General features: G+C 31.0%; 2 protein-coding genes across 3 annotated transcripts in view; one reads left to right on the forward strand and one right to left on the reverse strand.

Annotated features, from left to right (window-relative positions):
- The window catches only part of LOC119609905 (sodium- and chloride-dependent glycine transporter 1), a 129,021-nt gene that overhangs the window by 42,117 nt on the left and 65,703 nt on the right, over positions 1-21,201 (forward strand). The window contains exon 1 of one of the 2 annotated variants that reach the window (XM_037964934.1): positions 16,820-17,184. The exons of the other annotated variant lie outside the window; for it this stretch is intronic. The gene's annotated coding sequence lies outside the window, so the exon portion shown is untranslated. Of the gene's footprint in view, positions 1-16,819; positions 17,185-21,201 lie in introns of those variants that run through there. 2 annotated transcript variants of the gene reach the window in all.
- LOC119609909 lies at positions 7,208-8,433 on the reverse strand. The gene is made up of 3 exons (XM_037964938.1): positions 8,315-8,433; positions 8,070-8,255; positions 7,208-8,015 (listed from the first exon to the last, which is right to left on the reverse strand). Exons 1-3 carry the CDS (start codon positions 8,366-8,368, stop codon positions 7,620-7,622), a joined length of 636 nt encoding a protein of 211 aa, XP_037820866.1. The 5' UTR covers positions 8,369-8,433; the 3' UTR covers positions 7,208-7,619.

Here is a 21,201-nt window from a genome sequence, read left to right on the forward strand (position 1 = left end):
CAGTGTGTGTGTGTGTGTAATATAAAGTGTGGTCACTTCGTGTCTCATCAATCGTTTATTTTAGCCAAGTTTTGCACCTTTTTTCATTAGATTTAACAACATGTTTCATAAACATTTTTTTAATATTGCAAATGGGAAAAATGATCGATTTGTCTAAAATTTACTGATAATAACTGTTTTTTTTAAGATAACATGTTTCTTATTTTTATGAATTTCATCATGGTGTGATTGTTATTTAAGGGAACCCGAGTTATAATTGGAAATGATCATGCAATATAATTAAATGCGTGTGTCTTTTATTATAACCCTAGTAACAGCAAAGACAAAGACGATAGACGTACTATAAACTAGAGTAGACTATAGACAAGACTATAAATTAATCTAGTCACTAGACTATAGACTAGATAATAGACTTGACTATAGACTATACCATAGAATTGCCTAAGGACTAGACTATAAACTAAACTATAAACTGTAGTACAGACAATACTATAGACTACACTATTAACCATATAATACACGAGACTAGACTATAGAATAGACTAGACTATAGACTAGACTATAGACTAGACTATAGACTAGACTATAGACTATAGACTAGACTATAGACTAGACTATAGACTAGACTATAGACTAGACTATAGACTAGACTATAGACTAGACTATAGACTAGACTATAGACTAGACTATAGACTAGACTATAGACTAGACTATAGACTAGACTATAGACTAGACTATAGACTAGACTATAGACTAGGCTATGGACTAGGCTATGGACTAGACTATAGACTAGACTATAGACTAGACTATAGACTAGACTATAGACTAGACTATAGACTAGACTATAGACTAGACTATAGACTAGACTATAGACTAGACTATAGACTAGACTATAGACTAGACTATAGACTAGACTATAGACTAGACTATAGACTAGACTATAGACTATAGACTAGACTATAGACTATTCTATAGACTAGACTATAGACTAGACTATGGACTGGACTATAGACTAGACTATAAACTAGACTATAGACTAGACTATAGACTAGATTATAGACTAGACTATATACTAAACTATAGACTAGACTATAGACTAGACTATAGACTAGACTATAGACTAGACTAGACTATAGACTAGACTATATACAAGACTATAGACTAGACTATAGACTAGACTATAGACTAGACTATAGACTAGACTATAGACTGGCCTATAGACTGGACTATAGACTGGACTATAGACTAGACTATAGACTAGACTATAGACTAGACTATAGACTAGACTATAGACTAGACTATAGACTAGACTATAGACTAGACTATAGACTAGACTATAGACTAAACTATAGACTAGACTATAGACTAGACTATAGACTAGACTATAGACTAGACTATATACAAGACTATAGACTAGACTATATACAAGACTATAGACTAGACTACAGAATATACTATAGACTAGACTACAGACTAGACTACAGGCAAGACTATAGACTGGGCTATATACTACTCTGTAGACTTAACTTTAGAATACAGACTTGACTATAGAATACAGACTTGACTATAGAATACAGACTAGACTATATACTAGACTAGACTATAGACTAGATATTAGACTAGACTTTAGATTAGACTATAGATTATATAAAATACTAGACAATATACTAGTCTATAGACTAGTCTTTACACAAGATTATAAACTAGACTTTAGACTAGAGTATAGACTAGAATACAAATTAAACTATAGCTAGAGTATAGACTGGACTATTGGCTCGACTATAGACTTTACTGAAGACTTGACTTTAGGCTAGACTATAGACTAAACTATAGCCAAAACTATGTACTAGACTATTGGCAAGACTATAGATTAGACTATACACTAGAATATACACTACTTTAGGCTAGACTATAGACTGGACTGTATACTAGACTAGAGAATAGACTATACTCTAGAATATACAGTATACTATACACTAGTCTATAGACAAGATTTTGGACTAGACTATAGACTAGATTTTAGACTAGAGTATATACTTTTGGATATACATTTTATGAACATTTTATTTTAGTTTTGATTTACATATTTTAAAAATTTAGTTTTAGTATATAATTTGCATTTTTCTCCTTCAATTTCGCTAACTGTAAAAACTTTTCTACATGTTGTCATAAAAGCTTTTCCGTTTAACAAAAGCTTTTTAAAAGATAACAGCCTAAAGGTATGTAACAAATTGTTGCTGCTGTGTACAATGGCTTTCAATATTTCTACACCTTGGTAGTAGTAGGCAGTTAGTTCAGTTGATTGTATACCTCTGGCAGCTGATAGCAATTGCATAACGGAAAATCATAAATTAACATGTAATTTACAAGAAAGAAAAAAACAAAAGCTTTTATGCTCTGGGAGACATATAAGTAGTATTTTGCACTCTCTATTTCTATCGCTCTCTTTCCTAGCAGGATTCATAAAACAAATGATTGCTTTTTGACAAAATAGAGCAGCAGTTAGAGAATACTTAATACAGGAAATGTAAATACAGAAAAAAATAGGCTAAAAGCAAATTGTAATAATAAAAAAAATATTTTATCTATACACCATAACAAAGTCAAAGAGCTTTTCATTCATAACCTTGTACGTAACAAAGGGAGAAAAAAAATTTAGGGACTTAGGAAAGGACAAAAAAGTAAAAAAGATGACAAAAGATGTGTTACACAAAGGACGTAGTAAAATGTCATAAAAAACAAATTAATATGAAATTAATTTTTATTACTGACAAAACAGCTGGTTTTATGGGTTTACTAGGAAAAAAGAAGAACATTATTTACAACCCCAGCAATGTGAAGAGACAACCCAAGCAATTGAAAGGAATTTTAGTTAAATTAGTAAATACTTATTTAGTTCTTTAAACATTTTACTTTTTTGTTTTGCAATTTTATGAGTTTGTGTGCTTTGTTCCGTTTAGCTGACTTTTTCCAAGATTGTTTTTCTATGTATGCATGTAGCTAAGGTCAAAAACACAACAACAATAACCCTGTTTCAAAGACAAGGTTAGTAGTTTATTTTTTGCTGGTATACAAAAAAAAAAAACGATTTGTAACAATGGCCAACACAATCAAACCATACAACCAACAACTATTAAACAGCAAGAAAAAACTATGCAAACACACACTTGCAACTACAAGTAAAAAACATTCATTACTAAAGAGCAAGAAAAAAAAGGTACACAAAACAACAACAACAACATTAACAGCATCATTGAACCTAACTCAATAAACATACAAATATACATTTATAGAAATGTATGTACATACATACATATGCACTTATATTCACACGAAGTTTGTGCATTCGTTTTTCTAGCTTACAAACATTTAAACTTATGCACGATTCTCATACGATAAGGTTCAAAACAATATTTTCTCATTTTCCACTTAAACTCACATATACATACATACTTATAGAATGGAAAAGTCTACGCTCCCATTAACATCTAGCCAGACAAAATCATGCTGCGAGAGGTATCGTCTACAACAAAGAAAAAAGAATTATTGTTTGCCAGAGAAATACTAAAGTTGCCATATCATTTTCCCTAAATCTTAAGACTTTGATATAGTCTATACTCAAGTTTTCAGATTAGTCTGGTCTATAGTCAAGACTAAAGACTGGTCCAAACTATAGAATGATTTATAGTCCAGACTATAGGCTGACCTACAGTCCAGACTTTATAATCTAGACTATAAACTGATCTTATATTCCAGACTATAGACTGATCTATAGTCCAGACTATAGACTGATCTATAGTCCGGACTATAGACTGATCTATAGTCCAGACTATAGACTGATCTATAGTCCGGACTATAGACTGATCTATAGTCCGGACTATAGACTGATCTATAGTCCGGACTATAGACTGATCTATAGTCCAGACTATAGACTGATCTATAGTCCAGACTATAGACTGATCTATAGTCCAGACTATAGACTGATCTATAGTCCAGACTATAGACTGATCTATAGTCCAGATTATAGACTGATCTATAGTACAGACTACAGACTGATCTATAGTCCAGACTATAGACTGATCTATAGTCCAGACTATAGACTGCTCTATAGTCCATGCTATAGACTGATCTATAGTTCAGACTAAAGACTGATCTATAGTCCAGACTATGGACTGATCTATAGTCCAGACTATAGGCTGATATATAGTCCAGACTATAGACTGATCTATAGTCCAGACTATAGACTTATCTATAGTACAGACTATAGATCAGCCTATAGTCTGGACTATATATCAGCCTATAGTCCAGACTATAGACTTATCTATAGTCCAGACTATAGACTTATCTATAGTCCGGACTTTAGACTTATCTATAGTCCGGACTATAGACTTATCTATAGTCCAGACTATAGACTTATCAATAGTCCAGACTATAGACTTATCTATAGTCCAGACTATAGACTTATCTATAGTCCAGACTATAGACTGATCTATAGTCCAGACTATAGACTGATCTATAGCCCAGACTATAGGCTGATCTATAGCCCAGACTATAGGCTGATCTATAGCCCAGACTATAGGCTGATCTATAGTCCAGACTATAAACTGATCTATAGTCCAGACTATAAACTGATCTATAGTCCAGACTATAGACTGATCTATAGTCCAGACTATAGACTGATCTATAGTCCAGACTATAGACTGATCTATAGTCCAGACTATAGACTGATCTATGGTCCAGACTATAGACTGATCTATAGCCCAGACTATAGGCTGATCTATAGCCCAGACTATAGGCTGATCTATAGCCCAGACTATAGGCTGATCTATAGTCCAGACTATAAACTGATCTATAGTCCAGACTATAAACTGATCTATAGTCCAGACTATAGACTGATCTATAGTCCAGACTATAGACTGATCTATAGTCCAGACTATAGACTGATCTATAGTCCAGACTATAGACTGATCTATGGTCCAGACTATAGACTGATCTATAGTCCAGACTATAGACTGATCTATAGTCCAGACTATAGACTGATCTATAGTCTAGACTATAGACTGATCTATAGTCCAGACTATACACTGATCTATAGTCCAGACTATACACTGATCTATAGTCCAGACTATAGACTGCTCTATAGTCTAGACTATAGACTGATCTATAGTCCAGACTATACACTGATCTATAGCCCAGACTATAGACTGATCTATAGTCCAGAATATATACTGATCTATAGTCCAGACTATAGACTGATCTATAGTCTAGACTATAGACTGATCTATAGTCCAGACTATACACTGATCTATAGTCCAGACTATACACTGATCTATAGTCCAGACTATAGATTGCTCTATAGTGCAGACTATAGACTGCTCTATAGTGCAGACTATAGACTGCTCTATAGTGCAGACTATAGACTGCTCTATAGTGCAGACTATAGACTGCTCTATAGTCCAGACTATAGACTGCTCTATAGTCCAGACTATAGACTGCTCTATAGTCCAGACTATAGACTGCTCTATAGTCCAGACTATAGACTGCTCTATAGTGCAGACTATAGACTGCTCTATAGTGCAGACTATAGACTGCTCTATAGTGCAGACTATAGACTGCTCTATAGTCCAGACTATAGACTGCTCTATAGTCCAGACTATAGACTGCTCTATAGTCCAGACTATAGACTGCTCTATAGTCCAGACTATAGACTGCTCTATAGTGCAGACTATAGACTGCTCTATAGTGCAGACTATAGACTGCTCTATAGTCCAGACTATAGACTTCTCTATAGTGCAGACTATAGACTGCTCTATAGTGCAGACTATAGACTGCTCTATAGTCCAGACTATAGACTGCTCTATAGTCCAGACTATAGACTGCTCTATAGTCCAGACTATAGACTGCTCTATAGTCCAGACTATAGACTGCTCTATAGTCCAGACTATAGACTGCTCTATAGTCCAGACTACAGACTGATTTATAGTCTAGACTATAGACTGCTCTATAGTCCAGACTATAGACTGCTCTATAGTCCAGACTATAGACTGCTCTATAGTCCAGACTATAGACTGATTTATAGTCCAGACTATAGACTGATTTATAGTCCAGACTATAGACTGATTTATAGTCTAGACTATAGTCTGATCTATAGTCTAGACTATCGATTGGTCTATGATACAGTCTATAGTTCAGTGTCTAGACTAGTTTATAGTCGCCTATATAGATTGGTCTATAGTCAGGACTATAGAATTGTCTGTAGTACAGTCTATAATATGGATTATAGACTAGTCTGTAGCCCAGACTATTTGCTGGTCTATAGTCCAGACTATAGACTATACAGTGATCCATAGTCATGGTTACAGACTTTTCAATAATCAAGACTTGTCTATAGTCATGGCTTTTATTGATAAGTAGTTTTTGATCAATTTATGGAGCGGGTGTCCCATTTCTCGCATACTTTATTTGACATACATCTATAGTCCAGACATAGTCTAGACCATCTATTGGTCTATGATCCAGTCTATAGATTGGTCTATAGTTCAGTCTCTAGACTAGTCTGTAGTACAGTCTATAATATGGATTATAGACTAGTCTATAGTCCAACCTATATAATCCCCTTTATAGATTGGTCTATAGTCAGGACTATAGACTATTCTGTAGCCCAGATTATTGACTGCTCTATAGTCCTGACTATAGACTATACAGTGATCCATAGTCATGATGACAGACTTGTCAATAATCAAGACTTGTCTATAGTCATGACTTTTATTAATAAGTAATTTTTGATCAATCTATTGAGCGTGTATCCCATTTCTCGCATAGTTTCTTTGACATACAGGACGTATGTGAAATATTTTATTTATATAGAAATTTTTAATAAGTATACAATCTGGTGTTGAAAAGCAAACTGTTTGACAGGGCGTATGTGAGATATTTTATATGTGGGTAATACGTATACGATCTGAGGATTCATATTACTGCAGTTGGAAATAAATTTTTGTAAATTTTATTACTTTATTAACATGCCATCTAAACAAATGTTTAATTAACTAATTATATAATAGAATATAGAGGTGTTTTGTTCATTAATTTTCTACTGATAACCTTTGTAGTAGTAAATCTAGTTTCTCATTAATACTAAGTGAAGAATTTTTAGCAGATTTTTTCTTCAATATTTCTAAAGCTTGAGCTGAGGTATGCTCATCAATTGACGGCTTTAACTTAAGCATAAAACGTGAACACCAAGAATGTTGTTCATAAATATATAAAGTAGAATAAATTTTATTATTACAATTTGGTAAAAAAGAGACGCCATCAGCAATGGAGTAGTTGGACGCCAGTTTCGTGATAAGCTTGCTTATATATACATAATTATTTTCACAGCAATATGACTTTTCGATAGCACTAGAAATTTCGCTTTCTGTGGCATATCGTACGAAATGAGAAAAAACTACATTAAATGATTTATGGTTTTTACTTTCTATCGAACTAATTAACAAGTTGTAGTTTTCACATCCGGTTATAGAGTTAAAATGCTCTTTATACAGTTTTTCAAACATATTCAATGCACTCGCCTTTATACAATTATCCAGAGACTTAAATACAGTTATTTGCTGGGGCTATCTTATATCAGTATAATCCATTTCCAATATTTTTCTTAATTCCCCCTGACCAAAGGTATCAATATTAATGTTGTCGCTTGAAAGTAGCATTTTTATGATTTGACATTTATTATCATAATTTAAATGTATATTTTTCACCACATTTTGTAATGGTGTAATTCCTTCTTGATCGGGTATATTGGGTGATACTCGCGCTTTAAATATAACTTCTATAAATTGTTTTATATTCTTTACATTTGCATTGTTAAGTTTCTTTATCAATGAGTTAAGCAGAAATAAGTTAACATATTCCCATGCCGGATATAAAGAGCAACAATTAACAAATACTTTAAAATTGTCAAAATCTTCCGATTTGCAAACATATTTAACAGCTTGATAACAAAAATTTGTTACCTAAAAATAGAAAATATAACTGTATAACTATAACTGTTATATTATAGCACTTACATTTATCGGTTCATAACCTCTAGACATAGAATTCCATATAAATTCTGAGCTACCAGGTGTCTGTAGTGCTTGATATAAAACACACAAGTCTTCATCTGGGTATTTCATTAAAGGATTTGCACCTTTTTCTAGGGCGTTTGTAAACAGCTTGAGATCACTTTTCAAAAAAGCCTCATATAGTTGTATCTGTGTAGTAAGTGAATATAAAATAATATATTTACACAGTATATTCTTTTTAAACATACCTGATTACTGGTCTGAATATCCGACAATACAGCAAAATTAACATAGTGTCCCATTTTGAGTTGATAAGTTTTGATATTATAGTAAATACTAAAGCCTATACTTAATATTATAGATTGCTTTACGATATTCAAGACCTGGTCTATAATCAGACTTGGTCTACAATCAAGACTGGTCTATAGTCAATTCTATAGACTGGTCTACAGTCAAGACTATAGACTGGTCTATAGGCAAGACTATAGACTTGTCTATAGTCAAGACTATAGACTGGTCTATAGTCAAGACTATAGACTTGTCTATAGTCAAGACTATAGACTGGTCTATAGTCAAGACTATAGACTGGTCTATAGTCAAGACTATAGACTTGTCTATAGTCAAGACTATAGACTGGTCTATAGCCAAGACTATAGACTTGTCTATAGTCAAGACTATAGACTGGTCTATATAGTCCAGACTAAAGACTGGTCTATAGTCAAGTCTATAGACTGGTCTATCGTCAAGACTATAGACTGGTCTATAGTTAAGTCTATAGACTGGTCTATAGTCATGTCTATAGACTGGTCTATAGTCAAAACTATAGACTGGTCTATAGTCCAAAATATAGACTGGTCTATAGTCAAGACTATAGACTGGTCTATAGTCAAGACTATAGACTGGTCTATAGCCAAGACTATAGACTGGTCTATAGTCAAGACTACAGACTGGACTAGAGTCAAGATTATAGAGTGGTCTATAGACTATAGACTGGACTATAGTCAAGACAACAGACTGGTCTATAGTCTACACTATAGACTATATACTAGCCTGTAGTCAAGACTATAGACTGGGTTATAGTCAAGACTATAGACTGGTCTATAGTCAAAACTATAGACTGGTCTATAGTCAAAACTATTTGACTATATACTAGTTTGTAGTAAACTTTATAGACTGGTCACCTATGTCATGACTATAGGTGATCTATAGTCAAGACTATATGCTGGTCTATAGTCAAGACTATATGCTGGTCTATAGTCAAGACTATAGACTGATCTAAAGTCTATACTCCTGTAGACGGGTCTATTGTCAAGACTTGCCTTTAGATTATTTTATAGTCTTTGCTATAGATCAGCCTATAGTATTAACTATTGATCAGTCTAGAATCAATGTATAGTCTTTGTTATAGATCAGCCTACAGCATTTATAGACTGGTCTATAGTAAATTCTATAGACTGATCTATAGTCAAGACTATAGACTTGTCTATAGTTAAGTCTATAGACTGGTCTTTAGTCATGTCTACAGACTGGTCTATAGTCCTGTCTACAGACTGGTCTATAGTCCTGTCTACAGACTGGTCTATAGTCCTGTCTACAGACTGGTCTATCGTCAAGTCTATAGACTGGTCTATAGTCAAGACTATAGACTGATCTATTGTCATGACTATAGGTGATCTATAGTCAAGACTATATGCTGGTCTATAGTCAAGACTATAGACTGGTCTATAGTCAAGACTATAGACTGATCTATAGTCAAGACTATAGGTTGGTCTATAGTCAAGACTATAGGTTGGTCTATAGTCAAGACTATAGGTTGGTCTATACTCCTGTAGACGGGTCTATTGTCAAGACTTGCCTTTAGATTATTTTATAGTCTTTGCTATAGATCAGCCTATAGTATTAACTATTGATCAGTCTAGAATCAATGTATAGTCTTTGTTATAGATCAGCCTACAGTATTTACTATAAACTGATATATAGTTTTGGCTATAGACTAGTCAATAGTCTTGACTATAGCAAAGACTATAAAATAATGTATAGATATGTGACAAAGACTGTTCAAAAGTTAAGACTACGGACTAATCTATAAAAAATACTATAGACTGATCTATATACAAAACTAAACTATAGATAAGTCTATAGACTCAATAATTGAGAACTTTTCCACTTTTTTTTTAATATAACTAATAAATTTTATTTAATTCGATTTTTATTTGTTTATGTTATTATTTTAATTACTTAGATATTCACAGAGAGAGTAGTAAATTTGTAATGAAATAATGAAATGGATTTGATTAGATTTATAGCCGGTGTGGTGTATGATCAATAATTTGTGGTCAAGACGTTGATATAGAAAAATATAAATAGAAATAGTTTTATAATTCTATGTAAATGAATTATCGCTCATTTACTTGAAAGCTGACATAGTTAGTTAATTAGTTAGTTAGTTAGTTAGTTAGTTAGTTAGTTAGTTAGTAGTTAGTTAGTTAGTTAGTTAGTTAGTTAGTTAGTTAGTTAGTTAGTTAGTTAGTTAGTTAGTTAGTTAGTTAGTTAGTTAGTTAGTTAGTTAGTTAGTTAGTAGTTAGTTAGTTAGTTAGTTAGTTAGTTAGTTAGTTAGTTAGTTAGTTAGTTAGTTAGTTAGTTAGTTAGTAGTTAGTTAGTTAGTTAGTTAGTAGTTAGTTAGTTAGTAGTTAGTTTGAAAGGAAGATGTACATATATACATCAAATCCGAAGAAATACACCTAGGCCTCTATTAAGCCTGTTGTGCGCTCCTTAACCAGTGCCTCAGGTGGGAATCTAACCCACCAACTCGGGTCTACCAGACTAGAACTCTAACCACTACAGGAGGCCACAAAGCTGACATATCTTAACTAATGAAATTTGTTTTGATTACAGCTCAGTCTATATGGTCTATAAATCAGTCTACAGTCCAGACTATGGATCAGTCTACAGGCTTGACTATGGATCTGTCTACTGTCTTGACAATAGATCAGTCTATAGGCTTGACTTTGGATCAGTTCATAACCTTGACTATAGATCAGTCTGGTCTATAGGTTTTACTATGGATCAGTATATAGACTTCATTATGAATCAGTCTATAGTATTGACTATAGATTAGTCTATAGTCTTGACTATATATCAATCTTGACTATATAGTGGATCAGTATATAGACTTTACTATGAATCAGTCTATTGTACTGACTATAGATCAGTCCATAGTCTTGACTATATATCAATCTTGACTATAGAATAGTCTTGACTTTAGATCAGCCTATAGTCTGGCCTATAGGTTTGACTATGGATCAGTATATAGACTTTAATATAGATCAGCCTATAGTCTCGTCTATAGGTTTGACTATGGATCAGTATATAGACTTTAATATTAATCAGTCTATAGTGTTGACTATAGATAAGTCTATAGTCATGACTAAAAATCAATCTATAGTCTGGCCTTCAGATCAGTCAATAATCTATAGATCAATCTGTAGTCTTCACTATAGATCTGTCTATGGTTTTGACTACATTTCAGTATATATTCTTGACTATAGATCAGTCTATAGTCTGAACTATAGATCTGATCTAATCTATTTAGATAAGTCTAAAGTCTTGATATATCTAAATCAATCTGTTTATGGTCTTGGCTATAGATCAGTCTATAGAAATGACTACAGATCAGTTTATAGTCTTGACTGTAGATTAGTCTATAGCCTTGTCTATATACCATTCTATAGCTATGACTATGGATCTTTATAAAGCTTTAACTATGAAATAGCTTATTTTCGCCTTTGTCTCAGACTTTTAAGAAATTTTGGATAATTATTGGCATATTTTACAAAAAATTCAGACTCTGGTAGCTTTTAGATAACAACAAGACAACAAAACAATTGAGTATGTATGGGGGTGCAAATGAGAGTGTAAAGACTTGATGGTTATACAAGTATTACAGTTAATGGTTTTGCAGAGGAAATAAAAACAAAGGCAAGGTTACTTGAAAAAAAACAACAACAATAACAATAACAAAAGGATGCTTTAAATAAAAGCAGCTAACAATTAAACAAAAAAAATAAACAAGTTGGTGAATGAATATAACAGAGAGATTAAGAGAGCGAGTAGTATGATTAATAATAAGGAATATGATGATGCTGAGAGTTTTATTAAGCTCTTTTTAAATTGGGCTGTTAATAGAATTAATGTTAATGTTTTTGTATAGAGGTAAAACCATATGCTTTAGCAGTTTACTGTTAAATAAAACATATGAGCGTAATAATTGAGCAAAAGCTTTGGGTTAAGCAAGCTTAAAACACAATTGTGCGGGTGGTGACATGAAAAGTTCTTTTATAGCAGTAATATGTACATTAACGGATTTCCGTTTTTTAAGCTTAAACCAAATACTCCCGCACATATTGTACTAAAATGGGGATCTTTGTTGTTGTGAGAGTAAAAGCTTTGTTGATGGTACAATAATAAAATCATTGTAACTCATACGTCTAGTGGGACTACAACAATTTAATAATCAGTTGCCTACGAAATGTTGCTCAAACTACAGACGACGCGTGTTTTAATAATTACAAAAGAAATAAACTAAACATACATAACTACAACTATTATAATAAATTAGTAAAAAAAAATTAAATATATATATAATTTTAAAGGATAATTTGAAAAGTGTTTTAAAGTAAAAAAAAGGAAAAATTTGTGGATATTTGTTAAATAAAGATTTTTTTTTTTTTTTGAAATAAAAGCAAAAGTAATTTAGAATTTGAAAATTTTAAATAATTTTTTTTGAAAATTTTTTTTTGCAAAAACTATATGAAGGCTAAATTTTCTTTTCCTTATCCTCCTGTTGGCCTTTTTTTTTTTCATTACAAAGTATTTGTATGTTGGCAGTATTTTTTCATTGCTAAATGTTAAAGTGTATAAGTATGTGTGTGTTTTGTGTAATTGTAACTGTGAGAGTAAACTTAGTGAGGGAATATATATGTGTGTGTATGTGTTTGTGCTAACAAAATTTTAAGGATAAATTTCTCTAGAGCATCTCTGACGAGCAAGATATAATAATGATAAGGATGTTGTTGTTGTTATTTTAGCAGTGTATTGGTATTAACTATGAATGCAGGAAGGTATCCTTTTTACCAATACACTTAAACATTAGCATTTTATACACACATACACTCACATTTACTAACTGCACTTGTTTTCTATCCATACATATACCTTTATACGTCTATATATGTAAATGTATATGTTTACTTAACAGTGTATATGTGTGTGAGTTGTAAGTTGTTATTGTTGCTGTAGTCCTTTGATTTTGAACTTCTTGTAGGCGGCATTGGTGTTTCTATTTTATACTTAAAGTATATTTTTCCCCATTTCTTCTTCCTGCTGTTTCTTTTCTGCCGTTTGCTCTCGTATTTATGCCAAAGTCAAAAACATTTATTTTCTATTACTTTTTTTTTCTTCTAGGGTTTTTTATCTATTTCGTTTTTTTTTTTACTAAAAGATTTTCAAAGTTGTTTTTTTTCTGTCATTAGAGTTTTGTGGATATTATAATTTTTCGTGCACAATAGCAAGACGTAAAAAAATGGAAAAAAATCTGTTGAAAGTTTTGCTAAAAAGAGAGAAACAGCCAAGTGAGTGAGGGAGATAAAGTAAGAAAACTCAAGTTTGAATAGCAAAAATTAAATATTGAAAATTATTCTTTTCAGTTGTTAAATATGCAATTTATTTAATTTTAAATAAAAAAACCTTAAAATAGTAATCTATTTAGTTAACTTAAGCGCTCGTTATACAGCAGCCTGCAATTACAATCAATCAAATTTCTTAATTTTCAAAAAGTACATAACACTAGCTTTCCTTTGATATATATATTTCATTACATCTGCTTTAACTATATAAAAAAAATTTTCAATCCAAAAAAAATTTGTTGATTTTTCTCCTTTTCTTTTATTTTGATTAGATTTCTTTAAAAAATTTTCTATATAACCATATACTTTTATATATGCTTATTCAAAAAGCACTTTATTTTGGATATAAGGGCATTTAAATTTTCTAAATCTTTTAAAAATTATAGAAATTTTCCCATTTTGTTTAAAACTATAAACTTAACTTTTACCCTTTCCTTTTGCTATAAAAACCCTAAAACTATACTAAGCATTGTAATAGAAAAGAAAAATTGTTTTGTATAAGAAAACTAGAGATTAACAGCTTTCATTTGATATATATTTTATTATCTCAATATTAAATATATAACGGAAATTTTTTAACTATAATATTTTTTTGCTCTTTTATTTTGAAAATTTTCCTTTTTGAGTTAATTTCTTTAAAAATATTTCTATATAATCCTATATATTAATATACCCACCTTTAAAGCCCATTTTATTCTGAAATTAACAAGAATTATTTTATTGAAATCGGTTGAAAATTGAGCTAGTTATTCAACTTTTTCTTAAGTAATCCTTAATTTTCATAGATGTTTTTTATTAGAGGGCCTAAAACTATGCAATGAAATAAAACAGGAAACGAAAAAAATGTAACTAATGTTTTAAGCTTGTTGCTATGTTGAACATTTACTTTCTTTTAAAGCAAAATTCTGTATCCTAACTGTTATACTATCACAAGTACCTCCCTACCAGGGTCATATTATCTTCTAATGTTATTAAAAATTCCCGGACAGAGAAGAACTGTCAGTACTTCTAATCTGTCCGGAGTGTTAACGCGGGCATCAGAGTACCTCTATTTTGTTCCATCGGAATCTGTTTTCTGCAGGGCATTGTCTTGGACTTTGTCTTGTTCTGGTTATTGGGGATGTCTCTTCGTGGTGTTTTAAAACTCAAAATAGAAAACTGTAAGAAATATCTGTAGGAAACTGTTATACTGTATTAAATATATCTAGAAAACTGTTATACTATAACTAATATCTCCAGAAAATTGTTATAATATAACAAATATCTTTTTAAAACTATTATACTTAACAAATATCTTGAAAAAACTGTTATACTATAATAAATATCTCTAGAAAACTGTTATACAATAATAAAAATCTCTAGAAAGCTGTTATACTATAATAAATATCTCTAGAAAACTGTTATAATATAACTAATATCTCCAGAAAATTGTTATAATATAACAAATATCTTCAACAAACTGTTATACTATAATAAATATCTCTAGATAACTCGTATATTATCTTCAAAAAACTTCTATACCGCCGTAAATATCTGTAGAATGCTGTTATACTCTAACAAATATCTATAGATAACTGTTATACTGCAGCAAATATCTACAAAAAACCGTTAAACTATAATAAAAATGTCTAGAAAACTATTATACTATAATAAATATCTCTAGATAACTGTTATACAGTAACAAATATCTTCAGAATGACAAACAACTTTTATACAGCAGTAAATATCTGTAGAAAACTGTGATACTATTATAAATATTTCTAAAAAACTGTTATACTATAACAAATATCTCCAGAAAACTGTTATACAATAACAAATATCCCTAGAAAACTGTTATACTATAATTAAAATCTCTATAAAACTGTTATACTACAATAAATATCTCTAGAAAACTGTTATACTTTAACAAATATCAGCAGAAAACTGTCGTAATATAATAAATATCTCTAAAAAACTGTTATACTATAACAAATATCTCCAGAAAACTGTTATACAATAACAAATATCCCTAGAAAACTGTTATACTATAATAAAAATCTCTATAAAACTGTCATACTACAATAAATATCTCTAGAAAACTGTTATACTTTAACAAATATCAGCAGAAAACTGTCGTAATATAATAAATATCTCTAAAAAACTGTTATACTATAACAAATATCTCCAGAAAACTGTTATACAATAACAAATATCCCTAGAAAACTGTTATACTATAATAAAAATCTCTATAAAACTGTCATACTACAATAAATATTTCTAGAAAACTGTTATACTTTAACAAATATCAGCAGAAAACTGTCATAATATAATAAACATCTTTACAAAACTGTTATACTACAATAACTATATGCAGAAAACTGTTATATTGTAGCAAATATCTATAGAAAACTGTTATACTATAATTAATATCTCCAGAAAACTGTAAAATTGTAACAAATATCTCCAGAAAACTGTTATACTACAATAAATATCTGCAGAAAACTGTTATATTGTAACAAATATCTATAGAAAACTGTTATACTCTGACAAATATCTCCAGATAACTCTAGAAAACTGTTATACAATAACAAATATCTTCAGAAAACTGTTAGACTATAATAAATATTTCTAAGAAACTATTATACTATAACAAATATTTTCGCTAAAGTGTTATACTATAACAAATATCTCATGAAAACTGTTATACTACAAATTTTTAAGGAATTATATAGAAAACATAGGACATAGGAATTCATAGAAAATGCTGAATATTTGCCATAAATTTCGTTGAATTTTTTTTAAACTTCTTTAAAATTCTCTTGATTTATTAAAATTCTTAAGAAATTCCTAACAATTTCAAATTTATTTACTTTCATTTACTTTTCTTTGTTTTACTTATGAATATCTTAAAAATTCTCATAAAATTTATTAAAATTTTTATTTGTTTTTTTTTTTTTTTTTTTTTGAATTTCAGCCATAAAAACTATAAACAACTTATTAAGAACTATAACTATTAAACAAATTAAAGTACCTGTGTTTAAATAATAATAAACAATACAATACAAAATATCCAAAATATAAAAAGTATATTTAAATAAAAACTTAAAAACAAAATAAATAAATTATGAAAGTTGAAAAAAAACGGTGCCAAATTTAATCAATTAATTTGTTTCCACAATTAAATTAATAATTATATGTATGTTGTCATTGCCATAAAACAAAACCCTTTAAAAAAATATTTAATAACTAATTCAAACAGTAACGGCTGCTAACACTGCAATAAAAAACATACGTTTCAAATTTTTTTCCTTTGGTGTACATGTGTGTGAAGTAATGAAATTAATTTATATTGTTTTTGTTTCGACTCTAATAAATTTGAATAAATATAACTAAAATGTAAAAGGATGCTTCTACCAACTGAACAACAAAATCTGTAACAACACATTTTTAAATGGGTAAGTAGAACACACGTGTAGAAATACACACGCACTAATTTTTACATAACACTTTGTCATTGTGGTAATAAATTATTATTATCATTATGAAAATTAGCACACATACTCCATATTTTTGGATGCATAAATATTAGGGCGTGTTTTTTATTTTATTTTTTTCTATTTACTGAATTTTAATTGATACTTCATAGTTTACATAGGGTAGGCCTAGTAGCTAATAGAACTAGAACTGAACTAGTACTGAATTAGAACTGAACTAGAACTGAACTAGAACTGAACTAGAACTGAACTAGAACTAGAACTGAACTAGAACTAGAACTGAACTAGAACTAGAACTGAACTAGAACTAGAACTGAACTAGAACTGAACTAGAACTGAACTAGAACTGACTAACTGAACTATGAACTGAACTAGAACTGAACTAGAACTGAACTAGAACTGAACTAGAAATGAACTAGAACTGAACTAGACTGAACTAGACGAACTAGAACTGAACTAGAACTGAACTAGAAACTGAACTAGAACTGAACTAGAACTGAACTAGAACTGAACTAGAACTGAACTAGAACTGAACTAGAACTGAACTAGAACTGAACTAGAACTGAACTAGAACTGAACTAGAACTGAACTTAGTAATCTGAACTAGAACTGAACTAGAACTGAACTAGAACTGAACTAGAACTGAACTAGAACGGACTAGAACTGAACTAGAACTGAACTAGAACTGAACGAGAACTGAACTAGAACTGAACTAGAACTGAACTTAGAACTGAACTAGAACTGAACACGAACTGAAACTAGAACTGAACTAGAACTGAACTAAGAACTGAACTAGAACTGAACTAGAACTGAACTAGAAACTGAACTAGAACTGAACTAGAACTGAACTAGACTGAACTAGAATCTGAACTAGAACTGAACTAGAACTGAACTAGAACTGAACTAGAACTGAACTAGAACTGAACTAGAACTGAACTAGAACTGAACTAGAACTAAACTAGACTGAACTAGAACTGAACTAGAACTGAACTAGAACTGAACTACAACTGAACTAGAACTGAACTAGAACTGAACTAGAAACTAAACTAGAACTGAACTAGAACTGAACTAGAACTGAACTAGAACTAAACTAGAACTGAACTAGAACTAAACTAGAACTGAACTAGAACTGAACTAGAACTGATACTAGAACTGACTAGAACTGAACTAGAACTGAACTAGAACTTAACTAGAACTGAACTAGAACTGAACTAAGACTGAACTAGAACTGAACTAGAACTGAACTAGAACTGAACTAGAACTGAACTAGAACTGAACTAGAACTGAACTAGAACTGAACTAGAACTGAACTAGAACTGAACTAGAACTGAACTAGAACTGAACTAGACTGAATTAGAACTGACTAGAACTGAACTAGAACTGAACTAGAACTGAACTTAGAAACTGAACTAGAACTGAACTAGAACTGAACTAGAACTGAACTAGCACTGAACTAGAAACTGAACTAGAACTAGAACTGAATTAGAACTAGAACTGAACTAGAACTGAACTAGAACTGAACTAGAACTAGAACTGAACTAGAACTGAACTAGAACTGAACTAGAACTGAACTAGAACTGAACTAGAACTGAACTAGAACTGAACTAGAACTGAACTAGAACTGAACTAGAACTGAACTAGAACTGAACTAGAACTGAACTAGAACTGAACTAGAACTGAACTAGAACTGAACTAGAACTGAACTAGAACTGAACTAGAACTGAACTAGAACTGAACTAGAACTGAACTAGAACTGAACTAGAACTAGAACTGAACTAGAACTGAACTAGAACTGAACTAGCTGAACTAGAACTGAACTAGAACTGAACTAGAACTGAACTAGAACTGAACTAGAACTGAACTAGAACTAGAACTGAACTAGAACTGAACTAGAACTGAACTAGAACTGAACTAGAACTGAACTAGAACTGAACTAGAACTGAACTAGAACTGAACTAGAACTGAACTAGAACTGAACTAGAACTAGAACTGACTAGAACTGAACTAGAATGAACTAGAACTGAACTAGAACTAACGATAACTCTAATAGAAGTGAATTAACACTAAATTGAAAATTTGATCTTAATCGGAGCAATTTCTTTCGAAATGTTATTTTCAGTCTAATCTATGCTATGAAAGAATTGTTTTTAGTTGAAGTAAACATTTCGTGTCAGCTGTCGTAATCTAGGAAACTATTCTACCAAAAAGTTATCCATGGTCGGAGCAACTTTTCAATAGATATATAAAATATAAAATATATATACATATAAAATTCTTACTAAAATTTATTAAAAGAAAAATTTAATGAAAACTCTTTATAAAATTCCAACTCAATCGACCTCCAACCAAATATAGCATTTTTAGTATTGAAATTTCCCCCAAAAAAATGAACAGCTGCATAAGAAAAACATAAATAAATAAGAATTTAATATTCTCCTTTTTAAACGTGCACCAACATGCATGCCTTCTTTCATATTTTACAACTTAATCAGGTGGTTGCTTTTCGCCACAAAAAAAATAATAATAATAAAGGAACAAAGTTTCTGTGAATTGTCCACTAAAGCTTGTTGTACTTATGCACCTACTTTAAGTTTAACTGCATAAAGTTTAAACATAATAAAATGAAGGCAACAAGAAGAGAGAAGTGAAAATAAAACAAAAGTGCAAAAAAGTCCTTAAAATGTATATGAGGCCTTTTTTGGTGGAAACGGAGGAAATATTACAAAACAACCTTGAAGTTTGGGTCCTTTGTGTTTGAAGTTTTTAACAGAAATTAATTTTAAAGATTTAATTTTGATGTTTTCAACAAAAATTTGTTACAAAGAAAACGTATTGTTTATTTCTTTATTAGAAAAGTTTTTCTTTATAAGAACAACTTTTTTGATTAAGGTCAACATTTTTAAGATCATCTTCCCTTTTTTGTTCTGATTATGATCATATGGACTGAACTAGAACTGAACTAGAACTAGAACTGAACTAGAACTGAACTAGAACTGAACTAGAACTGAACTAGAACTGAACTAGAACTGAACTAGAACCGAACTAGAACTGAACTAGAACTGAACTAGAACTGAACTAGAACTGAACTAGAACTGAACTAGAACTGAACTAGAACTGAACTAGAACTGAACTAGAACTGAACTAGAACTGAACTAGAACTGAACTAGAACTGAACTAGAAACTGAACTAGAACTGAACTAGAAACTGAACTAGAACTGAACTAGAACTGAACTAGAAACTGAACTAGAACTGAACCAGAACTGAACTAGAACTGAACTAGAACTGAACTAGAACTGAACTAGAACTGACTAGAACTGAACTAGAACTGAACTAGAACTGACTTAGAACTAAACTAGAACTGAACTAGAACTGACTAGAACTGAAGTAAACTGAACTAGAAGTGAACTAGAACTGAACTAGAACTGAACTAGAACTGAACTAGAACTGAACTAGAACTGAACTAGAACTGAACTAGAACTGAACTACTGAACTAGAACTGAACTAGAACTGAACTAGAACTGAACTAGAACTGAACTAGAACTGAACTAGAACTGAACTAGAACTGAACTAGAACTGAACTAGAACTGAACTAGAACTGAACTAGAACTGAACTAGAACTGAACTAGAACTGAACTAGAACTGAACTAACTAGAACCTGAACTAGAACTGAACTAGAACTGAACTAGAACTGAACTAGAACTGAACTAGAACTGAACTAGAACTGAACTAGAACTGAACTAGAACTGAACTAGAAACTGAACTAGAAACTGAAACTAGAACTGAACTAGAACTGAACTAGAACTGAACTAGAACTGAACTAGAACTGAACTAGAACTGAACTAGAACTGAACTAGAACTGAACTAGAACTGAACTAGAACTGAACTAGAACTGAACTAGAACTGAACTAGAACTGAACTAGAACTGAACTAGAACTGAACTAGAACTGAACTAGAACTGAACTAGAACTGAACTAGAAA

This window comes from Lucilia sericata, unplaced genomic scaffold (genome assembly GCF_015586225.1).
Source record: "Lucilia sericata isolate MDLA Ls3-8-SP2 unplaced genomic scaffold, ASM1558622v1 Contig001083F_arrow, whole genome shotgun sequence".
Classification (NCBI taxonomy): Eukaryota; Metazoa; Arthropoda; class Insecta; order Diptera; family Calliphoridae; genus Lucilia; species Lucilia sericata.